This window comes from Podarcis bocagei, assembly GCF_964188305.1.
Source record: "Podarcis bocagei genome assembly, chromosome: 14".
In the NCBI taxonomy this organism is placed as follows: Eukaryota; Metazoa; Chordata; class Lepidosauria; order Squamata; family Lacertidae; genus Podarcis; species Podarcis bocagei.
This window is the reverse complement of record NC_138139.1, coordinates 27,865,544-27,884,244: the sequence shown is the minus strand read 5'-3', so window position 1 is coordinate 27,884,244 and position 18,701 is coordinate 27,865,544. Positions and strand designations below refer to the sequence as shown.

The window sequence follows — 18,701 nt, the reverse complement described above, 5'->3', positions numbered from 1 at the left end:
TTGTTGTTGATGGAGTGATTTCATTTTCCCAAAATTGCACTGAAAATTTACAAGGCATTTTGCCTGTATTGCCATCAAGATAAGCTGAATATGAACAGAGAAAAATGAACCACATACCCAACTAATCAAAATGTCATTTCGTTTTTCCAATTCCAAAGGTTTACATAAGTCAAAAACTATATGCAAACCATTTTTAATACCAGCTGTTTTTAAAGACAAAGCATCATTATAGCAGGCTGGTTACAGAAAATGCATTGTCTCCCCATCCTGCGCTCTCAACAAGTGTCTCTTAAACTCAGGCAAACTATTAATGTTAGAATTATGGCTGTTCCTCAACAATACTATTCATTGATGCTCAAGAATCAAAGCATAACATTCACAAGATACACCGTGATCAAGGAAGGGCACATGGTGCTTTGGTTTTTTGCACTTTCATTTCTAGTCTTAAAGTGACTGACTCTTTCAAAGACAAAGTTGCCAGTAACATGGCTTGCAAACAAAAGCAGTGAAGGAACAAATATATTTGCTTTAGCTTTATCTACAAATATTGTGAAATGCAAGTTTAGCCTGCTGCCCCAACTGAAACATTAGCAAACACCAGCATAACATTCCAGAAACACCAGTTTAATGGCATGTTTTGTGCCATGTGGTGATTCTTTTTGTGTACTGTGGTGATTCTTTTTCTCAAGCATTTGCTGCTATAGAGAAACTGACAAACTGGGAAGAATGCCTCACTCATCTGAATTTATGTCCAGTACGTACAATATAGTTATGATTGCCAATCTAAGGGCGTGGCTACTTGCTATATGGACAAAAATGAAGTTTGGCTATTTTATACCAACACACCCTTGTGAGTGGATAGGAGTGGTCTGATAGTGTGGTAAAAACAACAACAAAAACAGTTAAGTAGACTTCTCCTGATTTGATATAAATATTTATGGTGGAGCTGTACTAAAAACTGAAAAAGATTCGAAAGAAAGAAAGAAAGAAAGAAAGAAAGAAAGAAAGAAGAGCTAAAAGTGTTACATCAGTTTGTGGATTCTTTTTTTTACGTCCTGAAAATTCACTAGCATTTTAGTGCAAAGTTATCTTGATATATAGATTATTGTATGCAATGTCACCTAATACACACATTTTGGGAAGTGATTTCTCCTAACATAATGCATTTACCTAATATATGCATTTTTGTATACATTACTTGATTGCACTGCAAAATTTGGGTACATTAAAATATGGAAGGATCTGTGCTTCAGTTTACATATTGTTTCAGGAAGTGCAATTTAGCTAGATACATCTTCAAATGCAAACTGAATGAAGTATCTCTCTCAGCCTGACTAGGGAGTAAATCCCATTGAACTCAGTGGGATACTTCCAAAGAATTTGTCTGGTTCCTGGATGCCAGAAAGTGCCCTCCATAGATCAGGCAAAATGTCAATTTTGAAATGGAAATGGTCTTTTTAAAGTGCAAATATTCTAAAGACGCTAATTGCTACCCCTTTAGTTATAGCACCAACATTTTATTTTATTTCAAATGTTCTCAAAAAGGAGAAACAAATTATTTCTTTAAAAAACATCTTCAAGACATTTGCATAATCTCCAATGACATTTGTATATTTTGCTAGAGGTAACAGAAAGCAAAAGGTTATATAGAATATTAATGGGGCTCACTTGCAGAAAAATCTTCATCTATTTTTATTATATCAAAAGAATTAGAAAGGACTTCTAAAAGCACTAAGCATTTGGTAATATTGCTGACGTCTGATTCCAAAGATCTAAAAATGTTTGTTTGCCAGCCATAAAAATTATTGCCCAACTCCTCTTTGCATTTTAGGTCAAGAGCAGTAGAAAGTACAAAATAAAATGATAAGGTACTATGATAGAAAAGGAAGCTAGGCTGCATATTCCAAACCAGTGTGACACTTTACATGTGGCTTTGAAGAGGAATGACTGAATAAGACCAACGGATTGCAAACAATTGTTGGGACATTCACAGCTATGAAATTGCCCCTTCATTCTGTTCATTTTGTGCCAGCCAAGTCACCCCAGAGGTTCACCCCCCGCCCTTCAAGCTGAAACCATAAGCAAGAGCAAAGATGCATATATCGAAGAGAAGCATTTAATACTTCTTCTTACATAGCTTTCACCCCTTCGGATTAAGCCAACTACCGTACATTTCCTGAATTTAAGTGGATTTTAAAATCTGCGACCACGGCTTATATTTTCACCAATTTCCTAGAGAGAATATTTCTACCCTTCTGAAAAAACACACAGGCTACCCCATCACTTCCCAGGAAAGACTTTTTAAAGCCCCCCAATTCATAAATGTAATTAAATAATTACATTAGCGCTAATTAACATGAAACTGCAGATTATTTAAGTACGGGGGGAAAACCCCACTATTCAACTTCTTAATTATTCTTGTGCACATAGCATCTCCTTTTGCTCAGGCGCCCAAGGTGCAAATAAAGCATCCCATCTGCTCGTAATTAGAACTAAATAATTTCAGAGAATGCAGCTTATCATTTTGACTGCACATTTGATTAAAAACAGGGCGCAAGCAAGATCCCAGTTTATTGGTGTAATAGCAACGAAGCAGGCAAGCCCATGTCCCCCCTGTCATTAACGGATACTGGAAACATTATCTGCTATATTGAGGGGAGGGGAGGGGGGAAGAAGGGAGGGAAAATACAACTTTTTAGTTCATTTCATACAGATGAAAGCGAATTACAGCAAATCACCTCTCCACTGAATAGCGGCCTCTACATAATGACTTTATTTGCTTAATCCCCAAATTAAACGCCGTTTCAAGCGAAGGCCCTGTGTTATTACTCTCATCATGTCGACAACATTTTCCTGCCGAGACCAATTTGAATAAAACAAGGGCCTTCCTTGAACTCAATCAAGGAGTCATAATGTGGTGGGTAATAGAGGTTGCTGATAGATCCAGAGACAAAAGCGTTATACCTAATGATGGGATATGGATAATGGTCCTCCTAGAGGTCCTGATGCGATTCCAGTTGGCGGCCAGATGCTAAAAATCAAGAGAAGGCATTGATCAGTGACAGGGGGAAGCTGTGGCGGATACAATCCAGTCAAACTTCAGCTGTTTCCCTCCCCCCTTCCCTTTTCCCACTGTACAGTTAAGCCAGGCATAAATTATATTAATTGATTTAATCACATACTTAAAACATCTTCCCCAATTAATTTAATTAGATGGCTACATGAAGCTACTGGCAGGGGAAGATTAGAGGCTGATCACTTAATTAACAGAATATGAATGAAAAAAAAGAAAGCAAACATAAATGAAATGGTGAGCACTAATTAAAAGCCTGTCTGCAAACTTAAGTACTTTCTGACAAAGTAGGGACTGCTACAGAAGCAAGTGAGAATTCTCTCCGCCCTCCACCCCCCCCAATCAAGTGCACAGCACAGGTGTAAGGGGAGAGGAAAGGTCAGGCAGAGAGAAAACATAAGATGAAGGGAGAAAAGAGTGGAACTAGATTGGAAGACAGATGTGTGCTTTGCTACCCAAAATGGCAGCACTGAATCAAGTACACCCTACACTCCCCTGTACCATTTCTAAATGGATACACAGGGTGGTATCCAACAAAATGCTTTTGCTACTTTTGGCCATGCAAGGGAATTTCCTGTCCAATTCCTCTCCCTAAGTGGCCTCCCAGTCTGCCCTAGAGTGACCCCAACTCTCCAGACTTGGGGAGGGCCTGGAGGAGAGAGATAGGGCACTGCCCATGTTAGGCTCATTTCAAATTTATTAATATTTTTATTATTAAAGTTATTAGTCTCAGAAATAGGGTGGATCCTGAAACACACATCTTAGGTGTCAATGACCAGGGTAAAGGGGTGTGATTCAGCATATGATGAAAGCCTGGATGTTGAAAAGTTTTTCAGATTGTGCAAGTTAAGAGAGATGATTGAGTATTTCACTGTATTTTTATATGCATCTCTTCATTTTTAGCTGTTTATTATTGTACTCTTGTACCCCACTTAAATATTTTTATGTTAAGAAGAATATGAACAGTATACATAAATACATAGAATTATGGGGAGGGGAAACGTAATAGGGTTGCCATTTTCAGCCAAAATATTCATTGTGACGCCTAATTTCAGCCTCTGTCAATCCATTTAGAAAAACTAGATAGTTTTCTAACAAGAGTGACCCAAGTAGAAAAAGAGGAATTGCCCCCCTAGTATGTAGAGGGGAGGAAACAGGCAGCAGTTCTGGGTGGAAACCCCTCCCCCCCCGCTCCTTTTTGTGAGAAGAGGGGGTTGAGGAGAGAACTTATGCACAGAAGACTGAACATCTAATGAAGGATGAAATGTGCTTGGACATGTGTACAGTTAAATGAAAAAATAGTAGCATTTTAACGCAACCACTCAAGCAAGTGATGTTTAGAGAAGGAGCACTGCCAGAACAGCTGGCAGCCTTGCGCACCTTGGCCCTGATGTAGAAATTCTCCAGGTGTCTCTGTCGCGATTCCTTCAGGGTATTTCTGACACGCCCCCGGTGAACATGCACAAGCCAAGAGATGGCAATCACTCCCGAGGCCCACTGCTGCTGCCTGAAGGTGATGTAGGCTTTTCTGAATTTGTAACACCTCCATAATGCCTGTATCTTGGTAGCTGCTACTGCAGTGCCATTTTGGCCTTTGTATCTCTGGCCAGGTTTACTTAAGAGCTTTTTGACTGCCGAAATGTTCTTTATCACAGAGAGAATTTCCTCCCTAGTTGGCCTCTGGTTCAGCTCAAAATCTGGAATGATCTCCATCACTCTCTTCCCCTTGACAATGGCGGAGGGAACAGCATAGTCCTTCAAAAAGTTAGAGACGTGCTCCAAGAAGGAAAGGACACTTCCCCAGAATAAGCAGCAGTGATTTTTAAACCCTTGGAGATCAAGAGCCGTGTAGTCTATGGCTCCCTTGCGAACTGGTATCTCAAACTCTAAAGAGAGATTCTGGAAGGTCAGAGATGATGTTATTTCTGCAGTCTATGGAAAGAGTGAAAGACGTAAAGGGAGTAAGACAAGCAGTGGAGACGTGCTGTCCCATTAAATACCTACAATGAGATCCTAAGGATCCAAATCCTGGAATATTGTGACTACCAATTCAACATGCATCTAGCCTAGCTACAATATCACAAGCTCTGGTAGCACAAGCTCTGCAGTTTTATTTAGGGTACCACAATGTGCTCTTTGTGGGGCTTCCCTTGAAGATGGTCCAGAAGCTGCAGCTGTGTGCAATGTGAGATAATGTGTTACTGATCCTTCAAGCTCTGCATTGGCTCCTGCTGTGAAATTTCCTCCCACTGGAGATGCAGATGCCCTTTACCGTATCTGTTTTTAGACCTCACTAGATGTATTTATTCCTATGGAAATGGGTGATTTAAGGGCTTGTTACTTTTGGTGTTATTGCTTTTTATGCAATACCGTCACGCTGAATTTTGTGTACCACCCTAGAAACCTTTGGGTCGAAGGGCAGATTATAAATACTGCTAACAACAACAATACTAAGAACATTGTTAATCCAAAGACGGTCTTGATCAATCACAAAAGAGAAATAAAATACCTTATGGGTCAACTGAAGAAGAGTAATGTTTATCTAAATGTGCACTGAGAAAGCTATTGGGGAAGAGGCCAGGGGCTAACATGACCAACCATGACGTAATAGCTATTTTTTCTTTGTTTGTGTGTCAGGAGGACTCTCATGGGGTCGGCACAGCTAGAACTAGGAACACATAGCTCTCTGTTAAGCTGTTCCATGATCTAGCAAATGTGCAGCTTGGAAGACCTTCCTAGCAGTGAAGTACCTTCAGACTCTGGACTGGCTGCTAAGTCCTCCTTGACAGGAACAGCTATAAAAAGGATTCCTCCTAGGTGTAAGATCTTGCCTGAGCAACAAGGTCTTCCTGACACTTGTGTGTCTCTCTACGTATATTGTGGATCAGAACTCCCATCAGCGCGCTGGCTGGACTTGAAGGGTGTTGGGAGTCCAACAACCTCTGGAGGGCACCAGGTTGTAGAAGGCCATATTAAAATCACTTGGCGGTTTTATACATAACTGGGGTTATGTAGCTGGGTGCTATGAATCAAACGGATACCCAACATTTACAGGATGGAAATCATTCTGTCGTACCTTCAGCACCATGGAAGAAGACTTGGACACTGCCCGCTTCTGAATTTCCTGAATTAGGGGCAACTTTGATTTCTTGGGTGAAATAACAGAGATGCAGGATGGGGGTGGAGCAATGTTGCCCTTGCTTCCTCCTCTTCCCTTGCCTGAGGTGGAGGTGGGCCCAGACTTTGGATAAGGAGGAGGAGCCAGGACTTCCCCTTTCTTGCTCTCCACACCTCCATCTACAGAAGGGATAAATGTTTTGAAGAGCTTTTATTAAACGTAAATGTTAGATCACTAAACCTCAGGTATCAAATCTAAATAAATAAATAAATAAATAACCTTGATGAATGATGAAATACACAGGGAATTAAAACTAGATCTGTTTTGTTATTCCCAACATTTCCAGCGAAAGCTACAACTATAAGCATCCACTCTATTAAACTACAGATTACAATTTGGACTGTAGCTATTTTCTGGGGAGATTCAGTCACATACAGACAAATTCAAGTTGATTTGCACACACGGTGAGACATTCAAATTAGACTTCTTATGAAGATGAAAGTGCAAGATACAACCTCCTTGCAAATAAATCAGGATGAATGCTCAACAAACAGGTCAGCTGGAGGCAACCACAGACACAAAATGCATGGCACTGGAAATGCATTTTCAGGTACAAAGCGGACAGAGGCAGAACGGACCTTTCATGGGTCCAGACTCCTATTCTTAGCAAAACAGGAGCTGCTGTTACAGTTTAATTTGCCGAAGAGTCCCATGTGATGCCAGGAGGCTGGGCTTTGGCAGAGTGGGATGGCTGGTAGCCTGACTGCTGAAAAGGCAGGGTGGCAATGGTAAAACCATTGGTCAGCTCAAGCAAGCTTGACAAACTGAAGTCTATTTATCTAGAGCATTTGTACACTGCTCATCACCCAAAAGTGGCTTACATGAAATCAAAACAAGACATTCCCTACCCACAGACTTCTGTACAAACAAACAAACAAACAAACAAACAAACAAACGATAATACAACAGATAAGGGGAAAGGGACAAGGAGGAAAGAAGAAAATAAAACTCAAAACTCAGGCACCAATTTCTAGACAGTTGTTCCTATATTGACCAACTACTAAAGTTCAGAGGCAGGAGGTGCCTGATGGAGCTGGGCCTCTAGCAAAGCAGACAGAATGAGCCCTGCTTCCCATCTCTCCCTCTGAGGCAGCCTGATGAAATGTTTGCCCTCAGATGACAGTTGAGGCGAGAGGAGGCCTGATGGAGCTGGCCTGTCAAAGAAGAGCTGAGGGGGTAAGCTCTGCTACTCAGCTCTCCCAGTGCTGGAATGGCAGCCCTCAGATGAGAATAGGGGAGGAACTGTTTTGGCAAGTTACCAGAAAGGAAGGAAGAAAAATCACCCTCAGACTCTACTGGGTTTGTCTGCTGCTGTGACCACTAGTCCTTAGAAACACCAATGCCATTGCCAAAATACGGAACACTGACCAGACAATGGAGAAAGTTTCTCCTTTACAGTATCAGCAGCATCTCTTTGTGCCTACCTGCAGCTGGTTTCTTGTGCTTTTCATGAGATTCATGAAGAGGAGCAGCCTGAGGAAGAATGGGAGGCTTCGCTAGAGTAATCCTAGCTGCACGTGGAATCAGGCCTCTTTCAATAAGATTCAGGATCCCTAGATAAAAACCAGGGAGACTCAACAAGTTCTTTCAGAAGCAGCTTGGTCTGGGAAGTGTAAACTCCTCAGTCCTAAAGCCAGCCCACCAATATCATAGAACTGTAGAGTTTGAAGGGACCCTGAGGGCCATCTAGTCCAATCCCCTGTTAACGCAGGAATCTCAACCCATGGTTCCCCATCCAATCTGAAACCATACTGGACCCTGCTTAGCTTTGCAAAATGTACCAGCAGTTTTACTGCTGCACCAAGCTACCAAGCAACATTTTTAAGACTAACATTTGCCTTTGGTAAAGGTGAAAAGGAGAGAGAGATGAAAGAATGCTAGGAGGAAGGAATCAATTCCCTCTTGCTTCCATCTCTCTCAACCTTCTGAGACAGGAAGTGGTTCAAAAAGGAGATCAAGGTGGAACAGGAAGAAGAATGTATAAATCAGAGTATTCTTTTTCCTTTTCACTATCTCCTCCAGTTGGAATATGACTGCGGTGGGAGGGGAGCAGTGGTGGTGGCTGGTGCCCCCTGGGCAGAAGGTGAGGAGCAGCCCAACAGCAGGTAGCTCCTGAACCAATGATGGACAGAGTCAACTATTCTAGTTTCCCTCCCATCCCTGCTTAGTTTTTCACTAAGAAGGATGCTGACAGCCAGGGACAACCCCAGGACTGGTTGTAAATAAGAACACAGGCAGTTTGGGGCTGGCTGAAGGTAGACTGAGGCTGGTGGGGCAGCACCGCATTTGCCCTCACAGACTAGCCTCCACTGGAAGGGGGAGGGAGGCAGAGATGCCCATGACAGAAGGATGGAATCTTCACTTGTGATTTGTCCTTACACTCTTTCCGCTTTCACACACCATGCAAAGAAGAGGTGAGAGAAGGGGGAAACAGTGAGTGAACTTCCTGCCAGGTGTTGCCCATTCATCCCTATTTAAAACAGCCCACCAGTCAAACTGGCTGCCAACCAGTGGTTCAGGTGAAGTTATATATGCCCAGCATAACATACATGCCAGGACAAGTATAGCAAAATAAACCCCAGAGGATTGGGCACGCAGCTGTGACTGACCTTTCTCTGCATCTATTTTAGAAACTGGAAAGGAAACCTTCTTCAAATGGAAGGAAGGTGGAGCTACTGAGAGGCTGGGGACCGTAACACCTTTTGCTATCTTCTGAGTTGGTGCCTAAGGAGAGACGAGAGGAAACCTATTCCTTCATCAGCTGCAAACTTTTTTGATATTAAGGAGTTCTTCACGCACGCGTGACTAAATAATAAATACCATTTCCGCTATGAATAGTTTCATTAAGGTTTAATAACAAAAAACAGTATGAGCTCAGATTTTACTGCTTAGGAACATGCCACACGATTGTCGACTGTCAGCGGTTGAAGCAATTTAAAGGAGAGTTAATTAAAATCTAATCAATGTCTTGTGATGTCCGCTATGCTATAAATAATAAAATAAATTTATGAAAACAAAAACACCAATGGCCTTTTACAAACAATTAGCTAGGTTTCAGCAATGACACTATGTAAACCAAGGGAGGCTAACCTGTGGCCCTCCAGACGTTTTTGGACTACAATTTCCATAAGTCCCAGCCAACATGGTCAATGTGCCAGGGATGATGGGAACTGTAGTCCAGCATCATATGGAAGTGGCCACAGGTTAACCACCTCTGCTGAAAATGTAAAACTGGTAATTCTGAAACAGCCACCATATTAAGGCCATTTAAAATTGTTCCCTGTGGCAGTCCATAAAGTGGTTTAGGCAAATCTCATCCTTCTACCACAAACTTTCCCTTTTGGGATATTTCTGGTGGCCTGGTGAAACTCACTCAATTTCCTGATATATGGTATACAGTGGGCCCACAACTCTTGCATAATCTACTTAAACACTCATGATTCAAGGTGAATAGCCAAAAGTTAATTAAACAAATGGGAAACCCAACACAGAAATAGCTTTTAAAGCCCTCTGCCTGGTTACTGGTCTCTAGGAGGATCACTCAAGGGCCCTGGAACACTCCTAGAAGCCCACACTGGACAGGTAGGGATGGTTGCATGGGATTGATGGTTCTGGGCATTCCTGGCTTTATGTGATTTTGCCTTTGCATGTGGCCCCCGGGACAGAACCCTCACATAAGTGATGGGCCCAGTGTACATGAATGGCTCTTCATCATATCTAACATGTGCAACATGGAGCAGTTTTAAGTCTGGTGCTTATTCACTACTTTATGTCAAATAAGTGAGCGGCAAAATCTGAGCTTGGGCTGTCAATTTACACCTCTGTTTCAGCACAAAACAGGAGGTGGGGAATACAGAGGCGTTGGACTTGACCATCAAAGGCTGTTCAATTATCTTCACAACTGAAGATATCTTTCATCAGAAGTGAAGCAAAGGCCACAGCAAAGAGCTGTCAGGAGAAAAGAGATGGAGAATGAATGACACACCACAAGGAAAGCAGGAGGGGACAGAAAGTCCTTTGTCCATCCTCCACACCTCCATGCTTGAAGCATCAATTAGTTAGTTAGGAAACAGCTCCTTACTAACCTAGAAGAGAATGGGTGGGCTACAGACAGATTGTGCCTATTTGTCATACATGACAGTGTTCTTAGGAAGAGAATTAGGGGCAAAGTTGGGAGGCCAAAAGGATTCAGTTCATTCCAGATTTCCAATAGTGGGGAAAGGCACCCATTGCCCACTGCAACACACTCTCAGCTGGTGGTGTGAAAGTTACCTAGGAAGCTGCCTAAACTCAAAGACTATGGAATGCTGCCATAGGTAAAAACAAAAAGAAGACTTTCGTTCCCCCCCCTTAACCTTTACACTACTGTCAAATGTAAGTTCCTTCAATTGCAGTGCCATGTCTGGCATTGATTCCAACACTAAGGCTGCAGTCCTAACCATGTCTTAATGACTTCAATGGAGCTTACTACCAAGTAAGTGGGGTTAGAATTGCAGCCTAAGCCATCAACTGATTGTAAGCCTGAACACACCATTTGAGAGCAACATACCGTATTTTTTGTAACACTTGCCACCAAGGGAATGCCTCCCCCCTTCTTCCCCAACAGAGGCATTCACATAAGCAACCTTTCTTTGGACCAGGTTTGGTCTGTGGTAATCTCAGGAGATGGAAGGAATCAGATTAGAATCTACCAACATTGTCACCAGATCTTTCTTGAAAAATCCCCACAGACGACTCATTACAACACAATGAATCTGACATATCTAATTTCACAGAAACATTCTGGCGAAGAGAAACATTACATCAGAACACAATTTTCAAAGGTTAGAAGAGAGATCTTAATTCGGGCTGCCGGCAAACATTTGCTCTGCATAATATGCCTGGAACGTGCTGCAGAAGTATTTTCTCCTGATCTCAAGCAATTCTGTGTATAATTAACTTGAGGCCTGAGACAAAACAATTCTATTAGTCTTTTTGAAGTGCATTTCTCTTGTGGATAAGAACTCCCACTCAATATGGTTATTTTTCTCTGCTTCAATTTAAACCGAACAACCCCCCCCCCCAAAAAAAAAAGATTTTCTGTTTAGCTCATTGTATTTCTTTTGTTATTAACAAAGCAGTGCAGAGGCAAAAGAAGCTTTTGAGGGAGAAACACATTTCAGAAAAGGGGAATGGACACTGGAGGTTACCACCACTTTGTCCACCTTATACTTGCACAGCTGAGTAGCTGACAGACAAGTTTTCTCTTAGCATCAGATCAGTGCTGATGACGGATCACAAGCAGATTTGGCTTCAGCTGCTGCTCTTTAGTGACACTGACAAATTAGTTGGATAATTATTTCATATTATCAGTGGCCCATGGAATTGATTCCGCAAAATTATGGACACATGGAAAATATATAGTCCGTGCAAAAAAACCCCCAAATACTTTCCATCTGTGATGAAACTCTTAAGTTTGAGTATTTGATAGTCTTCCAAAGGAAGAAAAAAAACCCCTCCTGATTTTGTCACTCTCTATTAAAATGCTTTTTGATTGTGGAAAAAGGAGGTACTAGATATAAAGATAATGTAAACTACAGATGTTTTTACACATATAATAAAGCCTTAAATCAAGAGCACTGCACCATTATCTATTCTTAAAGATTTCCATGAGTTGAATATGGCCCCTCTCTCTAGGTAGTTAGAAGCACTTAACATATATGTCAGTTCCAACAGTTCTGTAAGGTAGGCCAATATTAGTGGGGTGGGGGTTACGACATATTCAGGCCACTCAATGAATTCATAGCTAACATGACATTTGAAATAGATATTTCATAGATCATGCCTTTAACCGCTAAGTTAAGTCTGCAGCTTCCTTACCATCTCACTGAGTCAATGCCTTTCAGTTCTTTGTGTGCATGTGTGCACTGGTGGGGTGCAGGAGTCTGCCTTTAAACTGTTAGGAAAGACTTTTTTTTACTGAAAACCTACCAAAAGTCCCCCCCCCTCCCCAAATCTATCCATCTCAAAACTCTGCCGTACCAGGTGTTTGTGCAAAAATAGCTACACAACTCCAGTCTGTGCCACATGTGCTTTTCAAAAAACGAAACAGAAGCAGCACAGAAGGAAGTGAGCGAGATAATTGCTGGCTCGAAGTGCCACACATTTTACTTGTGGGCAGAGGGCCAGCTTACACCAGGCAGAATTGGCCAGCACTGCTTATTGGAATTCTGGGCTGGGCCTTCATTCTGGTCCGGCGACAGCTGTAAGCCAGCAGCCCATAGCATCTCAATCAGGCGCCGAGCTCCGTCAAAGAATGCTGATACGGACGGAAGCCGCTTCAGCTGCACTCCGCCTTGCAGAATGACAGTCAATCTTGGATTCCAGATGACAAGAACTGGATAAAAAATGTAAAACAAATGGTGACCTTTCCAAAGATTAATTTGTTTACCAACAAAGAGCTCTCCGTTTGTCATCCAGGATAGGGGTGACCTTCACATTCCCATTTCTAGGTTGAGAGGAGGCTGAATGTAGTCATCTGTTCACTTAACTCTGTCTCACCAATTATTCCCTCTCTTATTTTTGGTGAAAGGGACAGTTTATTAATTCACTGTGGTCTCCTGTTATGTTCTTATAAATGCAGTCAACGTATTCCAGATTACTGCAGTGGAACATCAATTTGTTTAAGTCTAATTCTGCTACTGATGCCAAAATTATGGTTTTCTTTGTAATTGCAGTCATATGCAAGCATTTAAAGTGTGTGTGTGTGTGTGTGTGTACAGTATATTCTTTTCTTCAGATCTTACACTGCTTCTATCCACTCTCCTGTTCATTTGAAATGAAAGAAATTGCTTTATTGCCGTCATTTTAAAAATGTATGCAAGCATCCCGTAGGAGATTAATTCAAATACATGCGTACATAGCACAAAACACACACACAGAGGAAAAGCGGGAAGAGGAAAAGGAGCAATTGGAGTAACTTAGTTGAACGGGCAGCAGAAGACAGCAACTCGTAAAAACTCGAGATCGCCACAGCATTAAATTCTTCCTTATGAATAAATGAAGAGGTTCCAAGTTTACATTATTTATTTATTTATTTATTTGGATATTGGGACCAAAATGCCAGTATAAGTCTATGGCTGTGCAGCAATCTTTATGAAAATGAGAACGATAGAATGCTCCTTCTAGGTCACAGCAATTATTTAGAACTATCACTGTGGCAATTTCAACGGCCATTTTCCTTGGTGTATGTTCTATGACCGAGGTGAGCAGCTCATTAGGCCATGTCAGAAATCACTGGCGAGAGGAATGTTAGAGGGATGCAGCTCATTTGCATCTCTAAGATGCAGACAATTAACATAATTTGCATCCCATTTTAATTAACATTGCTAATCTGCATATTTTAGCCACATGTAATTAACATAATTTCATGTGTTCACAAACAATACTAATCTATACATTTTAATTGCTTGCAATTAACATAATTTGCATGTAATTTTAATGAACAGTGCTAATTTGTATATTTCCATTTCTGTAATTAAAATAATTTCATATTTTCACAAGTGCTGTCTTCTTGTATATCACAGTTGCATATAACTGATATATAATTTGCAGATAAATTTTCATTAATACTAGTAAGTTATACATCCAAGTGGTTTGTACTTAACATAATTGACCTATCATTTTTTTAAACAAAATGTTGATTTTCAAGGACCAGGATTTATTGTAAATGTGCATTATCTGAAACAACTTCCAAGATCCAAGTTGCTATCTTTTGTAAACTTATGGCCAAAAATGGTTAAGCACAGGAAACATGGAGAATATAATTGAAACAGACTCAGGGCTAGTTTGTATATGCAAACTAATCATCAGATGATTACAACATCAAGTGATGGGTTGAACATATGAAGGGGCCATCACACATTAAACACGTTAAACACAACTTTCATTCTACCTCCCATTGCCTCAGGCACAAAACTTTTTAATGGAAAGAGTTTACTCATCAAAGAAGGTGTTGTCATCAAATGTAAAGAAATCAATGCAATGTCGTTTGAAGCCCCATCTTCTGAGGCTGATCTTCTGAACTAGGACTGCATCTCCTAACCAACCACCCCCCAAAAGCTGCTGCAATACTGCCTGCCTGGATTGTTTGGGGGAATAATTTACAAGAGTTACAATAATATTGAAACAAATAAGCCATTGAACCACATCCTTGTTACTTACAGGGGCTGTTTGTCTCTGATTCATTATTGGCAAGTCAACTCCATAGTTCTCATTTACAAAATTTCGATGGCAAGCATTGCGTGGATTGTACATAATCTTCACCGTCATTGAAAGTTTTTGCTGCAAGAGAAAAAGCTGTAAATAGATGAGGAATGGAACAAAAACAAAGGTTCTAGAGAACTCATCTGCTGATAATTTGCACACATACTTTGAAAGCATGTGTGGAGTTGCTAAGCAGGTATGTGCACTGGGTTTTCTTGGGCAATTGGCTTAGTGCACTGATGTACAACCCCAAGGCAGAACGCAAACAAAATGGCTAACTAGAAAAAGCAGACCTATACAGCCCAAGCTCACATCCTGCGTGGATGAGGGAGGTCAGAGACCAGAATGCAGCACTAAAGTAAGAAACATTAGATTGTATAACCCCTGCTTTTGCCCTTCTGTCTCCAAACCGGGGGACTAAACTCTTAGCTACTACCCTCTTTGTGGCCCAAAACTCTGCAGCAAAGGTGATCCTAATCTCAGAGGCTCTTTCTGGCAGCTTTGGCCTCACTTAAGTCAAAGAGCTCTGGACCCTGGGGCTGGCAGCCATACATTTCTTGCAGGACCTAGAGCTTCTTTGGCTGACTAGACTCAAAAGGGTATCCCATCACCTCTGCCTGAGCCTGACACCACAGAATACTTGAGCAGCTCTGTGCCAACCTCCCTGCAGAACCCTAAGAACATAAGAAGCCCCATCTAGGCCACCACCCTGTTCTCATAATGGCCAACCTGTAAGTAGAACCTGAGGGCAAGAGCACTCTCCCTACTTGTGATTCCCAGCAACTGGTATTCAAATGCTTACTGATAAGCAGCCGTTGCTAGCCTTATCCTCCACGAATTAATCTAACCCTCTTCCAAAGCCATCTAACTTTGGGGGTAAATTCAATCCTGAGGGTAGCTCCACCCAGCGGCACTCTTGGCTTGGCATACTTTGTTAGGAGACTGCAAGGATCCATAAAGGCATGAATCAAGGCTTCAGGATCTCATCTGCAGGGACTGGGTATGAATTACATTTTAAGTCCTTCAGCAAAAAACTATCCACATATTATTAACCTTGCCTTTTGTGGGCTAGAATCTTGCTCCCCACACTTCCAACCCTCCCCCTCCCCCCAATGTTGAGATTCTCTGGATGTTGAAAAAGCAGAAAATCCACTGGGCTCCTCTGCTTAGTATCTTTTGCTCTAAGCGGATGTAGTTGATTCCTAGTCTGATCAGCAGGCTACATTTGTGGTCCTGCCAAACTTGCTGTAGATTTTTATTTAGTTATTTATTTTTAAATCAGGGATTACCGGCCCAGTGAACCAAAACAGCTTCCTCTGGTTCAGCTTCAGTTCACTGACTCCATGAAGGTAAAGAACATGCTTAGGAAGTAAATGGGAAATAAATAATAATTAAAGAAATGGGAATTCACAATCCTGAAGGGAGTGATAATACTGGTTTTAGCTGGATGGAATGTCTCCAGCTATTTTGCTTGCTTTAAAAAAAAAATCCAGCGGAAGAAAATCCTAGTGGAAAGGGGGGGGGGGACACATATCTTTAATAAGCTCATCTTTGGCTTAATGAATATGATGCCTTCTGTTTTATGGATATAAAAATAGAAGCCACAGAAGTTAACACACAGGGTAGAATTATCCCTGTGTGCAGGCACTTGCATTTCACACAGAGCCTGTCTTTTAATTGTGCTGAAAGGAGAGGCAACAACACATTTGGACCTGTATCAAGAGCAGTAATACCTCCCTGTAGTTTTCCCGTAAACATGGCACTGAAAATGAACACAGGCTTATTCCCCAGCTGATGAATGGGGAACAAGCATGGCTGCTTAGAGCTCTGATTTTCTCTGCTTTTGCTCAAGCAAGTTCAGCAATCTATCAAGGCTGAAGATCTGGCATCAAAAATGATTCAAAATTTCTGCCATAACAAAGCCCAGGCCCTCAACATAATTATGCAGTTCTGCCAAAATGAGTCTCATTTTAATGATTTACTTGAACTTCCATGTTTGGGGCTTTCACAGAATCCAGAAAACATAGCAAGCCAACAACGTAAATGTCTAACCTGCCCTATAGTAAAGGTAAAGGTATCCCTGACTGTTAGGGACGGTCTCCAGGGTTGCGTGCTCATCTCACTCTTTAGGCCAAGGGAGCCAGTGTTTTTCTGCAGACAGCTTCTGGGTCATGTGGCCAGCATGACTAAGCCTCTTCTGGTGAACCAGAGCAGTGTACGGAAACGCCGTTTACCTTCCCACCAGAGCAGTACCTACCGTATTTTTCGCTCTATAACACGCACTCGACCATAACACGCACGTAGTTTTTAGAGGAGGAAAATCTGTAGGCATGCCACCCGTAGGCATTCCCTCCATAACACGCACAGACATTTCCCCTTACTTTTTAGGAGGAAAAAAGTGAGTGTTATGGTGCAAAAAATACGGTATTTATCTACTTGCACTTGATGTGCTTTTGAACTGCCAGGTGGGCAGGAGCTGGGCCAAGCAACAGGAGCTTACCCCGTCAAAGGGATCCAAACTGCCGACCCTCTGATCAGCAGGCCCTAGGGTCTGTGGTTTAGACCACAGCGCCACCCATGTCCCTATACCCAGAAGCTTAAGGCAGGTAACAGGCAGCAATCTCTTAGCTGTATTTCACAATTGTTTCATGATAGAGTCATTCTGCCAATGTACCAGCAATTGAGAACAGCTGGCAAAGCCTGACTACATTTATTTTCTGAAGTTAAATTAGGGCTGGTTTTTTTGTCGGCAGGTGCCATAACGACATGATATGGAAGGGCAGTGGGGCTTCAGCCCCACAAGGTAAACCCTGGGTAGGCCATAGCATGCCCCTCTCCAAATTAAGATCAACCATGCATAGTGAAGTAGAGAAATATTGTAGGTTGGTATTAGAAGCAAAAAATATTTAATGCAGGAGCAGCCCCTTTCTCGCTTAGCCTACTGTCATTGTGGGTTTGGCCAACCTACTTCTGATCTTCTGTCCATAGATCCTCTGCATATTTTGTGCTTCTGCTGCTCATCACAGAATTTCATTTCCTTATGATATAGTTCACTTAGAGCATCCACACCTTACATTTAAAGAACATTTAATGCACCTTTTAAATACGTGACTTCCCCCAAATAATTCTGTGGATTATAGTTTACACTTCACAGAGGTGCAATTTTGAGCACACTTAACAAAACTAGGATTCTTTTTGGGAAGTCATTTGCTTTAAAAGTATGGTGCAGTTGTGACCTTGAACTGGATTACGTCTGCTGCACCACTCCCCCCCCCCCCCAATTTGGCTCATGTGTGGCTTCACACACTATAGCTACATCCATTGTCCTTGCAGACAAGGACACACTCCGATACCCACTTTCTGCTTTGCAAAGCAAAGCATTAGGCCTGCCCTTTGGGACTTGAGAGGTTCTTTGAGAGAGCACTAGGGAAAAGAGACACAGTTGGGAGTATAAGACGGTTACAAAATCACTGGAAGGATTACAAGCCATGAGTTCCTTCAGACCTTTGGTGCAGAAGACCTATGTGGTGATAACCTGCTGCAGGGCTGAGTGGTAATTGCAGACATCTCTGGGCAAATTATTTCTTTCTGTGATGTCTCCATGGGGAGCCCCCTGAGAGAAATAAATAGGGAAATGTTGCAAGATTTGGTTCAGTTCCAACTTTATTTTCCACACCTGCAATAGTTTAAACTGCTGCAATTTATTTATTACTTGTTAAATTCATATCCCACCCTTTCTCCTAGAGGAGCACAGGCATCAAGCAACAAACAATGAAACAATAAAAAACCTGAAAACTTGGGTTAAGTATATGAACTCAAAACCACAACAGGAGGCATTATTAGTGTCCTTAACTCTGTAGACACAGAAATTTACAGAATCCTGAGAACAACTAGTCCAATTTCTGCTATAAGATGGAAGGCATGTCTTCTGATACAGCTTTTTTTGTGTGGATTTTTGACTATTTGTAATATGCCATAAGAACTCTACAAACACCCAAATACTACAATTAGAATATAAACATCTATATTTAAAAATATACAGATAAAGTAACATACACAAATAAATTCCAGTACTCTTACCATTTGGACACCTGTCTTGAACGCAGATCCACATCAGAAGGTGACGAAATTGTTAGCACAGTTTGGTTTACAGCATTTAAATACCTTTCAGCGTGTTTCTGTTCAGGGATAGGGAGAAAGAAAATA

At 41.6% G+C, this 18,701-nt stretch overlaps 1 protein-coding gene across 5 annotated transcripts in view; it reads right to left on the bottom strand.

Moving 5' to 3' along the window:
* The window catches only part of IQCH (IQ motif containing H), an 83,365-nt gene that overhangs the window by 59,271 nt on the left and 5,393 nt on the right, over positions 1-18,701 (bottom strand). For all 5 annotated transcript variants that reach the window (XM_081171071.1, XM_081171073.1, XM_081171070.1 and 2 more), the window contains exons 3-10: positions 18,576-18,673; positions 18,000-18,108; positions 14,454-14,573; positions 8,861-8,975; positions 7,676-7,804; positions 6,150-6,370; positions 4,454-5,005; positions 2,965-3,031 (exon numbers count right to left, since the gene is read on the bottom strand). In XM_081171071.1, coding sequence (XP_081027197.1) covers positions 2,965-3,031; positions 4,454-5,005; positions 6,150-6,370; positions 7,676-7,804; positions 8,861-8,975; positions 14,454-14,573; positions 18,000-18,108; positions 18,576-18,673 — 1,411 coding nt within the window. The remainder of the gene's footprint in view (positions 1-2,964; positions 3,032-4,453; positions 5,006-6,149; positions 6,371-7,675; positions 7,805-8,860; positions 8,976-14,453; positions 14,574-17,999; positions 18,109-18,575; positions 18,674-18,701) is intronic.